The sequence below is a fragment of the Haliaeetus leucocephalus genome, unplaced genomic scaffold, assembly GCF_000737465.1.
Source record: "Haliaeetus leucocephalus isolate CR32 unplaced genomic scaffold, Haliaeetus_leucocephalus-4.0 Scaffold403, whole genome shotgun sequence".
Lineage (NCBI taxonomy): Eukaryota > Metazoa > Chordata > Aves > Accipitriformes > Accipitridae > Haliaeetus > Haliaeetus leucocephalus.
This window is the reverse complement of record NW_010972839.1, coordinates 1-392: the sequence shown is the minus strand read 5'-3', so window position 1 is coordinate 392 and position 392 is coordinate 1. Positions and strand designations below refer to the sequence as shown.

At 67.6% G+C, this 392-nt stretch overlaps 1 protein-coding gene across 1 annotated transcript in view; it reads left to right on the top strand.

Moving 5' to 3' along the window:
• Positions 1 to 167, top strand: part of LOC104835806 (latrophilin-1-like) — a gene marked incomplete at its 3' end in the record, with an annotated part of 19714 nt that extends 19547 nt beyond the window's left edge. Inside the window, exon 13 of the mRNA XM_010573979.1 lies at positions 66 to 167. Coding sequence (XP_010572281.1) covers positions 66 to 167 — 102 coding nt within the window. The remainder of the gene's footprint in view (positions 1 to 65) is intronic.
• Positions 168 to 392: the final 225 nt, after the last annotated feature.

Sequence of the window (392 nt, the reverse complement as noted above, 5' to 3'; positions counted from 1 at the left end):
GGGGGGTCCCTGGGGGAGATGGGTCCCCAGGGTGGGGGTCCCAGGGGTTTCAGCCATGCCCCGTCCCCAGAGCCGGATCCGGAGGATGTGGAACGACACCGTGCGGAAGCAGACAGAGTCCAGCTTCATGGCGGGGGACCTGAACAGCACCCCCACCCTCAACCGAGGTGAGACACCCCCCCCCAGGACCGCCATTCCTGCCCTTAACTGAGGTGGGACCCCCGGGACCCCTCTCAGGACCCCCTGGGACCCCCACCCTCATATGAAGGTGCAACCCCGGGACCCCCACCCCTGCCCTTAACCCACATGACACCCCCAGGCCCTCCCGGGACCCCCACCCTTAACCGAGGGGAAACCCTGAGACCCCCCCCAACCAAGACAAGACACCCCTT